At 48.8% G+C, this 15485-nt stretch overlaps 1 protein-coding gene across 1 annotated transcript; it reads left to right on the top strand.

Moving 5' to 3' along the window:
• The first annotated feature begins 428 nt into the window (after positions 1–428).
• Positions 429–9325, top strand: NEFH (neurofilament heavy chain). Its single transcript, XM_059140204.1, has 4 exons — positions 429–1462; positions 3277–3476; positions 4624–4748; positions 6595–9325. The coding sequence occupies exons 1-4, from the start codon at positions 580–582 to the stop codon at positions 8720–8722; spliced, it is 3336 nt and encodes a 1111-aa protein (XP_058996187.1). The 5' UTR covers positions 429–579; the 3' UTR covers positions 8723–9325.
• The last annotated feature ends 6160 nt before the right edge of the window (positions 9326–15485 follow it).

Genomic DNA, 15485 nt, shown 5'->3' with positions numbered 1-15485 from the left:
GGATTACTTTGCTCCCTCCCCTCTTCCGGACTGGCTCCAGACACGCTGCACCCCCTATCCTGAATCCTAACTTTCAGGAAAATTTTGTGCCCCCCCCCCCAATTCAGGGGTCTCTTCATCCTACTGACTACAGAGTCATCCATCGCTCCATCCCAAAGGCACCCTGTTCCTATTCCCACCAGGACTCCCTTGTCCTCTTCCTATTTTGGGTCTCTTCTCTATTTCCGAGCACAGTAGCAGGGTCTTCTGACTCGCATCCAGGGGTCCCCACCGTTCCACTCCAGGAGTCCTGTACCTCCTAATCCGACCTCGGAGTGCTCCACTGACGCTGCGTTGATTCCCCTTCACTCCTGAGTCCCCCTGCCCCGCCCCTCTCACTGCGGCTGAGCGGCCCGGGCAGCCCGGGAGGAGGCAGAGAGGGCGGGGCCCTCCTCTCCTGCCCCCTCCCCCCCACTGCCAAGGGGCTGGACCCGACCCGGCTGCTATAAAAAGGCCGGCATCCCCGTGCTGCCGCAGTGCCTCCCGCCCCGTCCTGGCCTTGGGTATCCCCCTTCGCCGGCGGCCGCACCTGCTCCCGCCATGATGAGCTTCAGCGGCGCGGACGCGCTGCTGGGCGCCCCGTTCGCGCCGCTACATGGAGGCGGCAGCCTGCACTACGCGCTGGCCCGCAAGGGCGGCGCGGGCGGAGCGCGCTCTGCTGCGGGTTCATCCAGTGGCTTCCACTCCTGGGCGCGGACATCCGTGAGCTCCGTGTCGGCCTCCCCGGGCCGCTTCCGAGGCGCAGCAGCCACCTCAAGCACCGACTCGCTAGACACGTTGAGCAACGGACCGGAGGGCTGCGTGGTGGCCGCAGCAGCGGCCCGCAGCGAGAAGGAGCAGCTGCAGGCGCTGAACGACCGCTTCGCGGGCTACATCGACAAGGTGAGGCAGCTTGAGGCTCACAATCGCAGCCTGGAAGGCGAGGCGGCGGCCCTGCGGCAGCAGCACGCTGGCCGCGCCGCCATGGGCGAGCTATACGAGCGAGAGGTGCGCGAGATGCGCGGCGCTGTGCTGCGCCTGGGCGCGGCGCGCGGCCAGCTGCGCCTGGAGCAGGAGCACCTGCTGGAAGACATCGCGCACGTGCGCCAGCGCCTAGACGACGAGGCCCGGCAGCGGGAGGAGGCCGAGGCGGCGGCGCGCGCACTTGCGCGCTTTGCGCAGGAGGCCGAGGCGGCCCGCGTCGAGCTGCAGAAGAAGGCGCAAGCGCTGCAGGAAGAGTGCGGCTACCTGCGGCGTCACCACCAGGAGGAAGTGGGCGAGCTGCTTGGCCAGATCCAGGGCTGCGGCGCCGCGCAGGCGCAGGCGCAGGCCGAGGCGCGCGACGCCCTGAAGTGCGACGTGACGTCGGCGCTGCGCGAGATCCGCGCGCAACTTGAAGGCCACGCGGTGCAGAGCACCCTGCAGTCGGAGGAGTGGTTCCGAGGTTCGTGGGCGCGTGGGGGAGGGGGCGCCCCCTCCTGGCCGGAACGGGTGCAGTCGGCTGCAGGCTGTGCCGTTCAGCTTCCCCCTTTGTTAAATAACAGTTTCCCCCGGGTCTCTGGAGACACCCCTCTCCCTTCCTTGAAATTCTGGGTTGTCCTTTGGCTGCCCTCCTCCAGGGTCCTTATATCTGTCCTGAGACTCTGGGTCCCCTCTGTTGCCCCAGCCCAAGATTAGAGAGCCCCACTCTGAGGTCCCTTTCTATCAGGTTCCTTCTACAGTTCCAAAGTAGTGCCAGCTTCCAGTTACAGGTACTGGGGAGCCTTTGCCCTTCAAAGTAACTTGCCTTCCCTGCCCAGCACTGCTCATCCCTCTTGCCTGCACTCTGCAGGGGACCTCATTCTCCAGACCCCTATCAGGCTCCTCCCCAGTGGGGCATTCTCACATCCTTTCTCCCGGGAGATACCATCACCTCAGCCAATGGGTGCATGACGCTGAGATGGTGCCTTAATGTCCTCTCTCCCCTTGAGAAGCTGGAAGCTTCTCAAGCTCCCCCCTCCTCCAACTCCATGCTGCTCTGAGTCAGCTAGATTGCAGCTGCAGCAGCTCTGAAGCTGTGCCCAGCAGCTACAGGGTGACCTTGGGCAATGTTTGCCTTCTCTGGTTTTCATTTCTTTGGGGGTTGAAAGGGGAGGGTGTTGACCCGCTGAGCCTCTTACTCAGGGGAAGCTACATGATCCTTCCTGAAACTGTGTAAAACTTTTGCATTTTCCTTGGGAGAGGGTGCAGAGGCTCCAGCGATTTTCAAATCGGTCTGTGTCAACAGAGGTAAGAAGCCTCGCCCACCTTGATGGTTTCTAAATCTTTGCCAATGCTAGCAGGGAAAGCCAGGAAAGCTGGGACTCGGATGCCTGGTTTTCCCCATTTTCCTCTCCTTTGCAGTGGCAGTGCCTTCCCTTCCCCCATCTCTGCAGCAAGACACCTCCCAAAGCAAACCTCTCTGCTCTCTTGGGTTTTGCCCTTTACACAGACAAACCATCCTAGGACTTCTGGCCCACCCAGCTGGCCTCCTTTCTCCCCTTTTCACCTTCCCAAGACTCATGCCCTGGCTTTTATTATCTTGGGATTCACGATATTCACTTTTGGGAGATGTAGACTAGTCTTCAGACCTCCTCCGGTCCTAGAAGGTCTTCTGGGAACCAGCAGCCCGTTGTTCACAGGGGCCAGGGTGTGGCTGCCATTGACACAAGGATTCCTGTACTAGCGAATGCGCAGCCAGGTGGGGGAAGGGACAGAGAAGCTGGCATGTGGGCCCCCCAGGCTCCGCAGTGACCTTGGGCTCTGCAGAACCAAAACCTGCAAGGAAGGGGCTGTGGCTTCTAGTGGCTCACAGCATCTTCATGCCTCTAGAGGTCACAGGCTCTTTACCTTGTTCCACCACAAGCTCAGAGTTAAGCCCTGTCAGCCAAGTTTCACATCTGAATTCCCAGCATTGACAGCTGGGTTCAACCCAGCTGAACCAGGTATTAGGACCAGAAATGGAGCATCCGCTGTCCTATGGGGTTTCAGATCTTGAATTTGGGGAGACAGTCTGACTGTTGGAACCAGACAGACACTAGATTTGAATCTACTGCTTATTACTAGCTGGCTTTGAACGGTAGTAATTTGCCTATCACAAAGGAGAGGGTAGGTTAAGAATCCAAGATGGCACCGGGTGCTCAGTGGGTCTTCAAGCCATGCATGTCACCTTTGCGATTTGGGCTCTAGAATCCAAATCTGGGTGTGTTTAACTCTGTGCCCTGTCTCCTTCTCCCACAGTGAGACTGGACCGACTATCAGAGGCGGCCAAGGTCAATACAGATGCCATGCGCTCAGCACAGGAGGAGATAACAGAGTATCGCCGTCAGCTACAGGCCAGGACCACAGAGCTAGAGGCTCTCAAAGGCACTAAGGAGTCACTAGAGAGGCAGCGCTCTGAGCTGGAGGACCGTCATCAGGCTGACATCGCATCCTACCAGGTGGGCAGGGATGAGGCAGAGAGCCAGACTACCTTCCCTGCTCAGGTGATCCTGGACAAGTCACTGTCCCTCTCTCAGCAGAGTTGTAGTGGCGAAGACTGTGGGTGGGCCTTGGAGTAAGACATGCAAGGGGTACCAGTATGTCTTTCTAGCTGAGTCTGAATTCCTCCAGTGCAATGGGGGAAAAGAAAAAGCATGTCCACTTTGCAGAGCTGTGAAGGTTAAAGAGATGGATAGACTTTCCATGAGATGAGTGTGAGCCTGCTCAGCAGGGTGTGGGTCATGGTGGGCATTTGGTAAACTATAACCAGCATCTGCAAACATGGGTAGCCTAGGGAAGGCCTTGGCAGATTCCTTCCATTAAAGATAGCTGGCAAAAGAAAATGACTCTTATTTTTTTTTTTTAAGATTTTATTTATTCACTTGAGAGAGGGAGAGCATGAATAGGGAGAGAGGCAGAGGCAGAGGGGAAAACACACTCCCCACCAAACAGGGAGCTTGATGTGAGGCTCAATCCCAGCACCCTGGGATCATGACCCCAGCTAAAGGTAGCCACCCAGACACCCCAAAGATGACATTTCTAAAGACCTCATAATGTGAGTTAATATATGGGGACTGTGGATAAATTAGGAAATGGTGAAAGCAAAAAAGAGGCAATAAAAATCAGCCCTAATGGTTCACTTTCAGCAGTGGCTAAGTGAGCCTGGGGACAGGGGAGAAGTTTCCATTGCTATTTAGCGGGTTTCTGTGTATGGCTTCAGTCCTCAGCCACAGGTGTTTTCTCAGCCCTGACTGTTCAGTAGGCACTTTAGGAGCATTGGGAGCCAAAGCAGACAAGGCTCTGTTCCTTCCTAAGTTCAGAAGATCTGTAAAACTTCACCTGTCATCCCATTGACCATTGATAACCATTATTGGTGGCTGGTGTGTTTCATTCTAAACCACTCCCCAGGCTGAGGTTGTACAGACATGCAGCAGGATTTTTGCTCCAGGTGGTTTCCACGTCCACAAATGAGGCTCCCATAGCTTTGGCAGTGTGGGTGTTGGCCCCAGTGACTGCTTTGGGTTTGCATGGTGTGCTCCAGCTTCTCCGGTGCTGAGGGCCAGGTGCTGGCTGGTGCGTGATGTGTGTGTGACCTCACCTCCCCAGGAAGCCATCCAGCAGCTGGATGCTGAGCTGAGGAACACCAAGTGGGAAATGGCAGCCCAGCTCCGAGAGTACCAGGACCTGCTCAATGTCAAGATGGCTCTGGATATTGAGATTGCCGCTTACAGGTGAGGGGGGCTGGGGGGCCTTTGGGATGGTGGGGAGCTCTTGTGTTCTTATGAGAAGCTTTGCACTGAGTTTCAGGTTCCCAGCAAGATGGCATGCCTATCTTAGAGACAAAAAAGAATTTTTTTTTTTTGGTGGTAAAATATATAGGATATGGAATTTTCTATTTAACCATTTTTTTTTTAATATTTTATTTATTTATTTGACAGAGAGAGATCACAAGTAGGCAGAGAGGCAGGCAGAGAGAGAGAGAGGGGAGGAAGCAGGCTCCCTGCTGAGCAGAGAGCCCGATGCGGGACTCGATCCCAGGACCCTGAGATCATGACCTGAGCCGAAGGCAGTGGCTTAACCCACTGAGCCACCCAGGCGCCCCTATTTAACCATTTTTAAGTATACCATTCAGTGGCACTAAGTACATTTACCTTGTGCAACCGTCACCACCATCTATCTCTAGAACTTTTTCCATCTTCCCAAACTGAAATCCTGTGCTTACTAAAGAATTACTCCCCACTCCTTTTTCCTCCTTTCCTCTGGTCCTAGCAGCCATCATTCTACTTTCTGAAAGAAGTCTGGAGGGTGGCTTCTTTTCATTCTGCCAGTGACTTAGAGAATTAACGTTCCTCACCCCTCATCAAATCTGGCCAGGTAGAGGCCTGCTTTGGAGGGAAAGGAGGTACCTGAGTTGTCAGAGGGACAACTAACTTAGCGCTTTTTTGGTTTTGTTTTGTTTTTAGCTCTCTGGGCTTTTGTTTCCTGGGGAAGTAAAATGGAGATGGTAATAGTACTCCTGTCACAGGGCCACGGGGAGGAGGAACTAATCCAGTTCTGAAGCAAATCCGGATACAGCTGGGTGGCCGTAGAGAAAGCCTTCAGTAAATGGTAGCCAGGAGATGGCCCTGAGACCTCCCAGCAGAGCAGTTTGTTGCTGCGGGGCAGGCTGACCCAATGATCTATCCCAGTTGCTGGCAGGTGACCCTTCATGTCCCACCTCTTGGGTCTAGTCTGTAATCTTGCTGCTCAGAATGCAGTGGGTGAATCAGCACAATCAGCATTTTCACAAACCTGTTGGAAAGGCAGATTCTCAGGCCCCATCCCAGACCTACTGAATCAGAATCTGCATTTTAACCAGATTCCTGGGGGATTTGTATGCTGTTAAGTTTGCAAAGCGCAGGTGTAGGGTAATCCCTACACCTATTGTGAGTCAGGCACTGCCAGGTCCTTTTTATTTCTTATCTCATCGAAACAACCCTCTGAGGGAGGGGCTCTTATGACCCTCTTTTTGCCAATGAAGAAACTGAGACTTTAAGAGTCAGAATGGCTTGGTTGAGGTCTACATACTTACTGAGTAGGAAAGAGCAGACACTGCCATCCCCACCCTATTCCTAAAACTCAAAGGATGAGAAAATAAGTGACTGGGGACTCTTGAAATTCCAGTGGGAATTCTAAGACCTCTTATGTTGATATTAAGTCCCCAGAAGTCCAAATTTATAAATGAGAAATTGTTTGCTCAGGCTCCCACCTTCCTCTTGAATATTTTAGTTGAGGGAGAGTTACTGTAATTTTTGCTAATACAGGTGTTCTCTCTCGAGGGCCATTTTGGGGTGGGGGCATTGTTTTAGAAGTTGGAGCCTTAGCCGCATAAAACAAGAGCAGTGCCATTAGGGTACAGATTCTGGGTTGTCCCTGGGACTATTTCCAGACTCAAATTGTCCAACATTCACATTCCTTCCTCTACCAAAGTCCATATCATTGGATTCTTTGGATTTTCAGAGTAACTCAAGAAGACCCCCAACTCCTCAGTCTGCTCTGAGTTAATAATAGTAATGTGTTCTATTATCCATTCTGCAGAAAACTCCTGGAGGGTGAAGAATGTCGGATTGGCTTTGGCCCCAGTCCTTTCTCCCTTCCAGAAGGACTTCCCAAAATCCCCTCTACATCCACTCACATAAAGGTCAAAAGTGAAGAGAAGATCAAGGTGGTAGAAAAATCAGAGAAGGAAACCGTGATTTTGGAGGAACAGACAGAAGAGATCCAAGTGACTGAAGAAGTGACTGAAGAAGAAGAAAAAGAGGCCAAAGAGGAGAAAGGCGAGGAGGAGGAGGAAGCAGAAGGGGGAGAAGAAGAAGCAAAATCTCCCCCAGCAGAAGAGGCTGCATCTCCAGAAAAGGAAGAGGCCAAGTCACCAGTTGGAGCCAAGTCCCCAGAGAAGGAGGAAGCTAAGTCCCCAACTGAGGCCAAGTCCCCAGTGAAGGAAGAGGCCAAGTCCCCAGAAAAGGCTAAGTCCCCCATGAAAGAAGAAGGAAAATCACCAACTGAGGCCAAGTCCCCAGCTAAGGAAGAGGCTAAATCTCCAGCTGAGGTGAAGTCCCCTGAGAAAGCTAAATCTCCCATGAAAGAAGAAGCAAAATCTCCAACTGAGGTCAAGTCCCCAGAGAAGGTCAAGTCCCCAGCTAAGGAAGAGGCAAAGTCCCCTGTGGAGGCCAAGTCCCCAGAGAAGGCCAAGTCCCCAGTGAAGGAAGAGGCCAAGTCACCTGAGAAGGCCAAGTCCCCAGTGAAGGAAGAGGCCAAGTCCCCTGAGAAGGCCAAGTCCCCAGTGAAGGAAGAGGCCAAGTCCCCAGTGAAGGAAGAGGCCAAGTCCCCTGAGAAGGCCAAGTCCCCAGTGAAGGAAGAGGCCAAGTCACCTGAGAAGGCCAAGTCCCCAGTGAAGGAGGAGGCCAAGTCCCCAGAGAAGGCCAAGTCCCCAGTGAAGGAAGAGGCCAAGTCCCCTGAGAAGGCCAAGTCCCCAGTGAAGGAAGAGGCCAAGTCCCCTGAGAAGGCCAAGTCCCCAGTGAAGGAAGAGGCCAAGTCACCTGAGAAGGCCAAGTCCCCAGTGAAGGAGGAGGCCAAGTCCCCAGAGAAGGCCAAGTCCCCAGTGAAGGAAGAGGCCAAGTCACCTGAGAAGGCCAAGTCCCCAGTGAAGGAAGAGGCCAAGTCCCCTGAGAAGGCCAAGTCCCCAGTGAAGGAAGAGGCCAAGTCACCTGAGAAGGCCAAGTCCCCAGTGAAGGAGGAGGCCAAGTCACCTGAGAAGGCCAAGTCCCCAGTGAAGGAGGAGGCCAAATCCCCAGAGAAGGCCAAGTCCCCAGAAAAGGCCAAGTCTCCAGTGAAGGAAGAGGCTAAGTCCCCTGAGAAGGCTAAGGCTCTTGATGTTAAGTCCCCAGAAGCCAAGACTCCAGCAAAGGAAGAAGTAAGGTCCCCTGCTGACATCAAATCTCCCGAAAAGGCAAAAAGCCTTGTCAAGGAGGAGGTCAAGTCCCCAGAGAAGGTCAAATCTCCTGTGAAAGAAGAGACCAAGACTCCTGAGAAAGAGGTCACAAAGAAGGAAGAGGCAAAGTCCCCCATAAAGGAGGAAGAGAAACCCCAAGAAGTGAAAGTCAAAGAGCCCCCAAAGAAGGCAGAGGAAGAGAAAGCCACACCAAAAGCTGAGGAGAAGAAAGACAGCAAAAAAGATGAGGTGCCAAAGGAGGCTCCAAAACCTGAGGTCCAGGACAAGAAGGAACCAGCTGTGGAGAAACCCAAAGAATCCAAAGGTGAAGCCAAGAAAGAGGCTGAAGATAAGAAAAAAGCAGTGACCCCAGAGAAGGAGGCTCCTGCCAAGGTAAAGGAAGAGGCCAAACCCAAAGAGAAGGCTGAGGTGGCCAAGAAGGAGCAAGATGATGCCAAGGCCAAAGAACCTAGCAAAGTGGCAGAGAAGGAGCCAGAAAAGCCAAAGAAGGAAGAGACGCCGGCAGCACCTGAAAAAAAAGATGTCAAGGAGGCCAAGAAGCCTGAGGAGAAACCCAAAGCAGAGGCCCAAGCCAAAGAAGAGCCCAGCAAAGAGGCCCCCACACCTGGCAAAGCCAAGACAGAAAAGGCTGAGAAATCCTCTAGCACAGACCAGAAAGACAGCAGGCCTGCAGAGAAGGCCACGGAAGATAAGGCTTCCAAGGCAGAGAAATAAGGCAGGGAGAAAGGACTCCAGAACAGCCAAAGAAACTCAGGAGGGCCCAGGAGCTCAAGGGTCAACATAACAAATTTTCATTTTTTTTCTCCCTTTCTTTATATAAGAAAAAACTTTGCTTAGGTGATGGGGCCCTTCTTTACCAAACAGGAATTTCTATTAGCAATAGGTTAGCAAGAGAGGGTATTCCCAGTCCCCAGCCCTACACCCCAAACTCTCTGCAGGCGATGGACAGTTATGTTATGATAGCTTACGTAGCCGAATGTGATATATGCCGAATGCCATATGTAAACACTTGACTATAAAAACTGACCCCCTCCTTTCCAAATAAGTGCATTTATTACCTATATGTGCAATTGACAGATGATCGCAATAATGAATGAGCAGTTAGAAACACATTATGCTTGAGATGTCTTAACCTATTCCTGAATGCCTTCTGTTTTCCAAAGGAGTGGCTGAGCCCTTGCCCAGAGCTCTCTATCCTGGAAGAGCTGGAGCAGGTGGGCCTGGGCACTGGCCACTGAATCATGCCAGGGCGCACTTTTCCACTGAAGTCCACTTTCAATTGCTTCTGTGCAATAAAACCAAGTGCTTATAAAATGAGTATGTTTCTGCTGTTATTTATTCTCTGCTCCCCAGCAGGCTGGGGGACAGGCCAAAGGGAAGTCTAGATGTCCTACTCAAGGTCGCAGAGGACTGAGTGAGCATCAGAGGTCCCGTGCAGGTATGGGACCAGTTAACGTGGCCTCTCTCGGGCTGTTTCCGGGACACAAATCATGTGCTAGGTGCTTTATCTTTATGATTTTGTAGCTAGGTGGCCTGGCACATGGTTTCTCAGTGTGGTTTGTGGATCACCTATATTAACATCGTCTGGGAGCCATAAGAAATGCAGATTCCTTGATTCCATCCTAGACAATTGAATCAAAATCTGAGGCGTAGGTCTGGGAAAGTACATGCTTTACCAACTCCCGTTTGATTCTGATGCACACTGAAGCCTGGGAATGGGTGAGTTCCTGTGGATATTAAATAGTCTATTTATAGAGCTCTACTACGTCCTCTTTTGTAAGGAGGGGTGAGCCTTCTGAATAAGGGGCCATAGGAGGCTAATTCACCTGTTGTGAAGACTACTACAGTCATCGCCATTGGGAACAATGTCAGTAGTCCCTTAATAGGATTCTAATATACTTCAGAGATGATTTTGAAAGCTGTATTTTTGTGAATTTATGTGAATTTGCTCTAAAATTCTTGTGTGGCTTCCAACCTTGTGTTTGATTTTAGCACTTTTCCTGGGAATTGCTTCTTTCCCTGCTCCAGCCAGGTGGTTCTCAGAGTCACCATGTTTTCTAATTGCCCTGTACCACTAGTCACTGGTGATTGATCCAAGAATGGCCACTCGATTCCAGATGAGCCAATGAGAACTCTTGGGATTTCAAACTTAGACCAGATTGACTGTCCATTTTCTCCTTGTTGGGGGTAGGTGAATAAGGGAATCAGTAGCTATGGGCCACCATTTTTCCATCCTTGTGGAAAAGTTTGTCTGTGAGAAAGCGAGATGGACCGAGACAAGATACCTAGAGAATTATTGTAGATTTCAGGTCCTTGATCATGATGTTCCTTTCCATGGCTTATTGGCCATTCTTTGAGCTGATAAAGTTTTACCAAAGCTCATTTAGGATATGGCTCTGTCATATGCAACTGGAAGGGTTCTGATAACGTAGTGACTGGGGGCATCTGGGTGGCTCAGTCGTTAAGCGTCTGCCTTTGGCTCAGGTCATGATCCTGGGCTCCTGGGATCGAACCCCCCCATCGGGCTCCCTGCTGGGCAGGGAGCCTGCTTCTCCCTCTCCCACTCTCCTTGCTTGTGTTCCCTCTTTCACTGTGTTTTTCTCTGCCAAATAAATCAAGTCTTTAAAAAAGTAATGAAGTGACTGAGGGGGGATGGTAACTATGCTGGAAACCAAATGGTCTACTTGGGACTCTCTCTGGCCCTCTCCATCCCTCCCCCATTCTCTCTCTGTCTCAAATAAATAAATCTAAAAAATAACAAAAGCAATGAATATGGATTATACCAAAAAGTAAGATAAATATAAGGGGAAGATGGGGAAAGGAAAAATGGAGTGTATAATTGATCAAAAACACTCATCTCTCATACCAGTCTGGAGAAAATGCTTAAAATCGATAAAAGAAAGGACTGAGAAACTACCAGACTAGAGGAGACTAAGGAGACATGATGACTCAGTGCAATGTGGTATCCTGCACTGACTTCTAGAACATCAGTGGAAAAAGCAGTGAACTACAAATGCAATCTGTCATTCAGTTAAGAGCAATGTACCAGTATTAATCTCTTTGTTCTGACAAATACATGATCACACAGGTGTGAATATTATAAGGAATTGGGAGAGGGTATTCAGGAACTTACTATGCTGCCTTTGCAACTTTTCAGTAAATTTAAAATTACTTCAAAATATAAAATCTTAAAAAAAAATAAGGGAGTGGGAGAACCTGACTGGCTCAGTCAATGGAGCATGTGTGACTCTTGATCTTGGGGTTGTGAGTTCAAGGCTAATGTTGGGTATAGAGATTACTTAAAAATAAAATCTTAAGAAAATATAAATAAAATTACTTCAAAATAAATTCTTTTAAAAAGTGTTGTATCAATCAATGTATGCCTGGGTGGCTCAGCTGGTTTAAGTGTCTGGCTCTTGGTTTTGGCTTAGGTCAGACATGGTCTCAGGGTCCTGGGATGGAGCGGGTATTGGGCTCTGCGCTCAGCATGGAATCTGCTGGAGATTATCTCCTTCTCCCTCACCCTCTGATCACACTCTCTCAAATAAATAAAATCTTTTTAAAAAATTGGTATGTCAAGAAATTGCACATGACTAAAAACAAAGTAAATAGGATATCAGAACCTAAGACCTGGAGTTGAAGGTAAAGTAGACGAAGGTCAGGAAAAGGCAAAGGCCCCTATGTGTCATTATAAGCAGATCATAACCAGTCAAAGCCAACAGGCCCCAAACAGCTTCCAGCCCAATCTCCTTATATAGATGAGGAAACTGAGGCCAGAGGGGCAGGAGCCTGTCTAAAGCCTACTTGGTTGCAGAGTTCACTTTCCTATTTGTTCTATACAGAAAATATGAATAACCTGGATATTAATTTTTTAGAGTCTTATTTTTTAAAAATTGCTCTCAGTGACCCTTATTTAGAAATTTTATACTTTCTCAGTTTTGAAATCACAGGGAAGACATGATAGGCAGTAGAAATACAAGGGCTCTTCAATATCTCTGATTCAACCAATGTCCACAGGAGAAAAGAAGGGGCTTGTCTAGATTAGAACCCAAGCCATCAGCTTTGGTACCATCATATCAGCACTTTCCAAGGACTAGATGCTTGGCTGCACATTTTATATCTATAGTCTAACAACAGCCCGATGAAATGAACACTACTGAACCTGCATTTCTCCATCGAGAAAACTGAGGTTCGGAGAGTGACTTTGCCTGAAGTCCCAGAGCCAGTAAGATTTGGAGCCTGGATTTAAATTTGAATCTGTCTGAACAGGGAAGCCCAGGCTCCCTTTCTTTGTCATTCTGCGTCCTGACATATTCCACGGCCACCCCAGACCAGACGCTGTAGGTATTTGGAATGTGAAAAGCCCCAGCCTTCCACAGTGGTGTCATTCTCATGGTGACCCCATGTGGCACAGGGAGGGCAGGAGGATCTTGCCCCGCCATTTCTCCTCTTTGCCCTAAGTGGGCATGCTCCCAGGACTGTAGGCAGGATTAGCCGGCCAGATACCAACTAGGACTAACTTTAACTATCTGCCAAACAAAATAATTCTCCCTCTGGGAGGATAACAAACCTTAGGAAAAACGAATAGAGTCAATTTACTAAGAAATTGCTTGTCAGATGTCAAGGGCCTGGGGGATACAGACAATACATGGAAAGGAGCTGACTGCTTTGGGATGTGCCTTTCCTGTGAACTAGCTCTTGGCTCAGCAAACATAGTTGGGTTGATGAAAAACATCCTTCATTTTTTTTTTCCCCCAGGGAAACTGTTTCAGAAAGGCTAGGTTAGGCCCTGTCTATGATAATAAACAACGCATATCTCAGTGGTTTAGTCCAAAGAAAGCATCTTTCTCATGCACGCTACACACCCAGTCTGCATTGGCATGGGTCTCTGTTCATAGTGGTCACTCAAGAACCAAGTAAATAGGTGATCCATCTGGATCCAGGTTTCCAGGCTCATGGAGGCAGGGGAGAGAGAACGAGACAAACTATGCACAGGCTCTTAAAAGTCCCACCTGGACGTGAGGCAGGTCTCTTCTGGCAGCATGGCACCAGACAAAGTAATTCACAGTTAGATATCTAACGTCAGAGGAGACAGGCAGAGCAATGTTACTGAAGTGCTAGAGGGAGAAGAGGGGGGATCTTTTTTAGGGGGAGCACTGATAACTCTACAGCAATGTTCCAGAGAATTCTGACCAGCAGCTCCTGAGGCAAGGCCTTGGAGGTTCCCATACTCATCAGCATTACTTCTGCTACAAGTAGTCAAAACAGAATCAAATGAGTTTAAGCAAGATACTATTGCTACTGATTATTAATTATGATAAATATATCAGCTTTACAACCAAGGAGTGTAAGAACGTTGACTAGCTTCAGATAAAGCTAGATCCAGGGGAATTCTCAAATGATGTTCCTAAAGATGCTTCCAGTCCTTTCTCCCCTCTTGGCTGTTTTCTTTTGTGTAGGCTTCATTCTCAGGCAGGACCGAGCTCTCCCTGTGGTTTATGTACCAACAGTTGAGTCAACTCGGGATGGGAGGACAGTGGGAAGAGAATCCTTGTTCAATATTTCAGGAAAAGTCCAGGGGTTGATTCTCATTGGGCCAGTAAGGTCATGTGTTCCTCTCTGGGCATGCACAAGACATTGATGAGCTGAGCTGTGGTCACTTGCCTATGCCAAGCTGGGGAAATACGTCAGGCTCCTCAAACTGAAACAGAGAGTTTGGGAGGTGTAGTTCCCAAAGGCAATTAGGGGGACTGTTATCAGAAGAAAAAGGAATTGATGCTGGGCAGTAACAATGATAAATGTCCACAGTACCTGTAGCAGAAGATCCAAACGAGCAGTAATACCCAGTGTTAGAGGGTATGCAGAGAAACCTGAATTTTCTGGAAATAAAGGTTGGAATGAAAGTGAACAAAACCTTCCTGGAAGGCAATCTAATGAGATGCATCAGAAGCTTAAAAAACTCAGATACTCTAACCAAAGTTTGCCACTTTGGGGAATGTATCCTAAATTAATAACCAGATCTATTATAGAAATATTTAAATACAAAATATATTCACTTCAGCTTTCTTTATATTTTGGAAAAATGGAAAGTTCCCTGAATATACAATAATAGGAAAATGGCTAAATAAAATTACATTTATATTAGTAAACATTCTGCAGCAAAAAAGAAAACTAGTTTTTTTTTTTTCCCACACTTGATCTAAGCCAAAAGGCCAAGAAGCGACTAGGGTTTTTTGGTTTTTTTTTTTTCAATTAAAAAATTTTGGGGGCACCTGGGTGGCTCAGTGGGTTAAAGCCTCTGCCGTCGGCTCAGGTCATGGTCTTAAGTGTCCTGGGATGGAGTTCCACATCCAACTCTCTGTGCAGCAGGGAGCCTGCTTCCTCCTCTCTCTCTGCCTGACTCTCTGCCTACTTGTGATCTCTGCCTGTCAAATAAATAGATAAAACCTTTAAAATAAAAAAAATAAAAAAAAATTTTTAAATGTATTTGAGAAAGAGTGAGAACAAGAGAGATCACAGTAAGAGAGGGAGAAGCAGACCCTCTGCTGAGCAGGGAGCCCAAAGCGTGGCTCAGTCCCAGGATCCTGAGACCAAGACATAAGCCGAAGGCAGATGCTCAACTGACTGAGCCACCCAAGTACCCCGAAAACTAGTGTTTTTTTCTTTTTTTTTTTAAAAGATTATTTATTTATTTATTTGAGAGAAAGAGAGACAGAGTGAGAGAGTATGAGAGGGGAGGTCAGAGGGAGCAGCAGACTCCCCATGGACCTGGAAGCCTGATGTGGGACTCGATCCCAGGACTCTGGGATCATGACCTGAGCTGAAGGCAGTCACTTAACCAACTGAGCCACCCAGGTACCCCCGAAAACTAGTTTTGTTTTTTTTTTTTTTAAGATTTTATTTATTTATTTGACAGAGAGAGATCGCAAGTAGGCAGAGAGGCAGGCAGAGAGAGAGAGAGGAGGAAGCAGGCTCCCCGCTGAGCAGAGAGCCCGATGCGGGACTCGATCCCAGGACCCTGAGATCATGACCTGAGCCGAAGGCAGCGGCTTAACCCACTGAGCCACCCAGGTGCCCCCGAAAACTAGTTTTTAATGTTAAAAATAATTTGTATCAATGGGACCTGGTAGACATCTATAGAACATTCCATGCAAATGCACATGAACTGTTCTCCAGGACAGACCATATATTAGGCTAAAAACAAGCCTCGAAAATTTAAAAAAATTGAAATAGGACAAAGTCTATTCTTGACCACAATGGAATAAAATTAGAAATAACAAAAATTTATTTAAAGAAATTTAATAAAGAAATTTAGAAAATTCACAAATATATGGAAATTAAACAATATACTTCTTTTTTTTTAAGATTTTTTAAAATTTATTTGACAGAGAGAGATCACAAGTAGAGAGAGAGGCAGGCAGAGAGAGAGAGAGAGGAAAGCAGGCTCCCTGCTGAGCAGAGAGCCCGATGCGGGCCT

This window comes from Mustela lutreola, chromosome 11 (genome assembly GCF_030435805.1).
Source record: "Mustela lutreola isolate mMusLut2 chromosome 11, mMusLut2.pri, whole genome shotgun sequence".
In the NCBI taxonomy this organism is placed as follows: domain Eukaryota; kingdom Metazoa; phylum Chordata; class Mammalia; order Carnivora; family Mustelidae; genus Mustela; species Mustela lutreola.
The sequence above is the reverse complement of the archived record's forward strand: the minus strand, read 5'-3'. Positions and strand labels throughout refer to the sequence as shown.

What these genes read in the sequence shown, in the direction of transcription:
- NEFH (XM_059140204.1), top strand. Translation starts at nt 580, where the DNA reads ATGATGAGCTTCAGCGGCGCGGACGCGCTGCTGGGCGCCCCGTTCGCG. An exon ending in GTCGGAGGAGTGGTTCCGAG is followed by an intron (nt 1,463 to 3,276) that starts GTTCGTGGGCGC and finishes CTTCTCCCACAG; the next exon opens with TGAGACTGGACCGACTATCA. An exon ending in CTGACATCGCATCCTACCAG is followed by an intron (nt 3,477 to 4,623) that starts GTGGGCAGGGAT and finishes TCACCTCCCCAG; the next exon opens with GAAGCCATCCAGCAGCTGGA.